The sequence below is a fragment of the Lepus europaeus genome, chromosome 16 (genome assembly GCF_033115175.1).
Source record: "Lepus europaeus isolate LE1 chromosome 16, mLepTim1.pri, whole genome shotgun sequence".
Taxonomy (NCBI): domain Eukaryota; kingdom Metazoa; phylum Chordata; class Mammalia; order Lagomorpha; family Leporidae; genus Lepus; species Lepus europaeus.
In genome coordinates this window covers 80563979-80564907 of record NC_084842.1, presented here as the reverse complement: position 1 = coordinate 80564907, position 929 = coordinate 80563979, and the positions used below count along the sequence as shown (strand labels likewise).

General features: G+C 56.1%; 1 protein-coding gene across 1 annotated transcript; it reads right to left on the bottom strand.

The window, feature by feature from the left end:
- Positions 1 to 552, bottom strand: LOC133775106 (fibroblast growth factor-binding protein 1-like). Its single transcript, XM_062213176.1, has one exon. It carries the CDS (start codon positions 550 to 552, stop codon positions 1 to 3), a length of 552 nt encoding a protein of 183 aa, XP_062069160.1.
- Between the last annotated feature and the right edge of the window lie 377 nt (positions 553 to 929).

Sequence of the window (929 nt, the reverse complement as noted above, 5' to 3'; positions counted from 1 at the left end):
CTACTGGGATGGCTGCTTCTCCTTGACTGACATCGTGGGGGTGGGCTTCATTCCCTGCACAGAAGTCTTGCGAGCCAGAGTGGAGTTCACCAGCTTGAGATTGGATTCTGGATACTTGGTACTACACACCCTGGTATTCAAGATGACCTTGGAGTCCTCACAGATGCGGTTCAAACGGCGCAGGCGCCAGCCAATTTGTCTCCAGTAGACCTTGTCGTTGTTCAAGCAGTGTAGGCACGCCGTGGGATTGCCCGCAAAGACACAGGAAAACTCGTGCTCCAATCGAACACAATCGACCTGCAGATGGACTCCTTCCTCCTGTGTGGTCACGGTCACTTTGCATTTGGCTTGGTCTCTGCTCACAAAGCTGCCAGTGACAATGACCTGGGTTGGCGGGCTTGTTGACACTATCACGGGCTTCTCCAGAGGAACCCACCCATCCTGCTCCGCCTCCAAATTCACTTCATCCTGTTTTCCGTCTTGGGCCTCTGTGCGGAGCACCTGAGCAGCCAGCAGGATGACGGAGAGCAGGGTGAGACTGCGGGTCCACATGGTTCAGCTGGGCGGGCACCTGTTGGACAAAAGGCAGGGTCAGTGGTGTAAGCTCAGTAGTGCAGGGTCAGGGTGCAGAGTCAGGAGGTAGGTCAGTGTCCAGGGTCCTTGGTTCAGGGTCAGTGGTGCAGGGTCCTTAGTTCAGGGTCAGTTTGCAGGCTCTGTGGTGCAGAGGTTAGTGCTGGAGGTCAGGCACAGGACAGAGTGTGGGGTCGATGATTCTGGGTCAGAGGTGCTGGCTTCCATTGTGTAGGGTCAGGAACAAGTGGAGGTGAAAAGATACAGAGTGGCCTCCCTCCTCCCTGCCACAGTCCTGCTACTTAATGAGGAGACCAAGCATCCTCTGGCTCTGGGATGCCAGGGCAAGCAGCCCAACC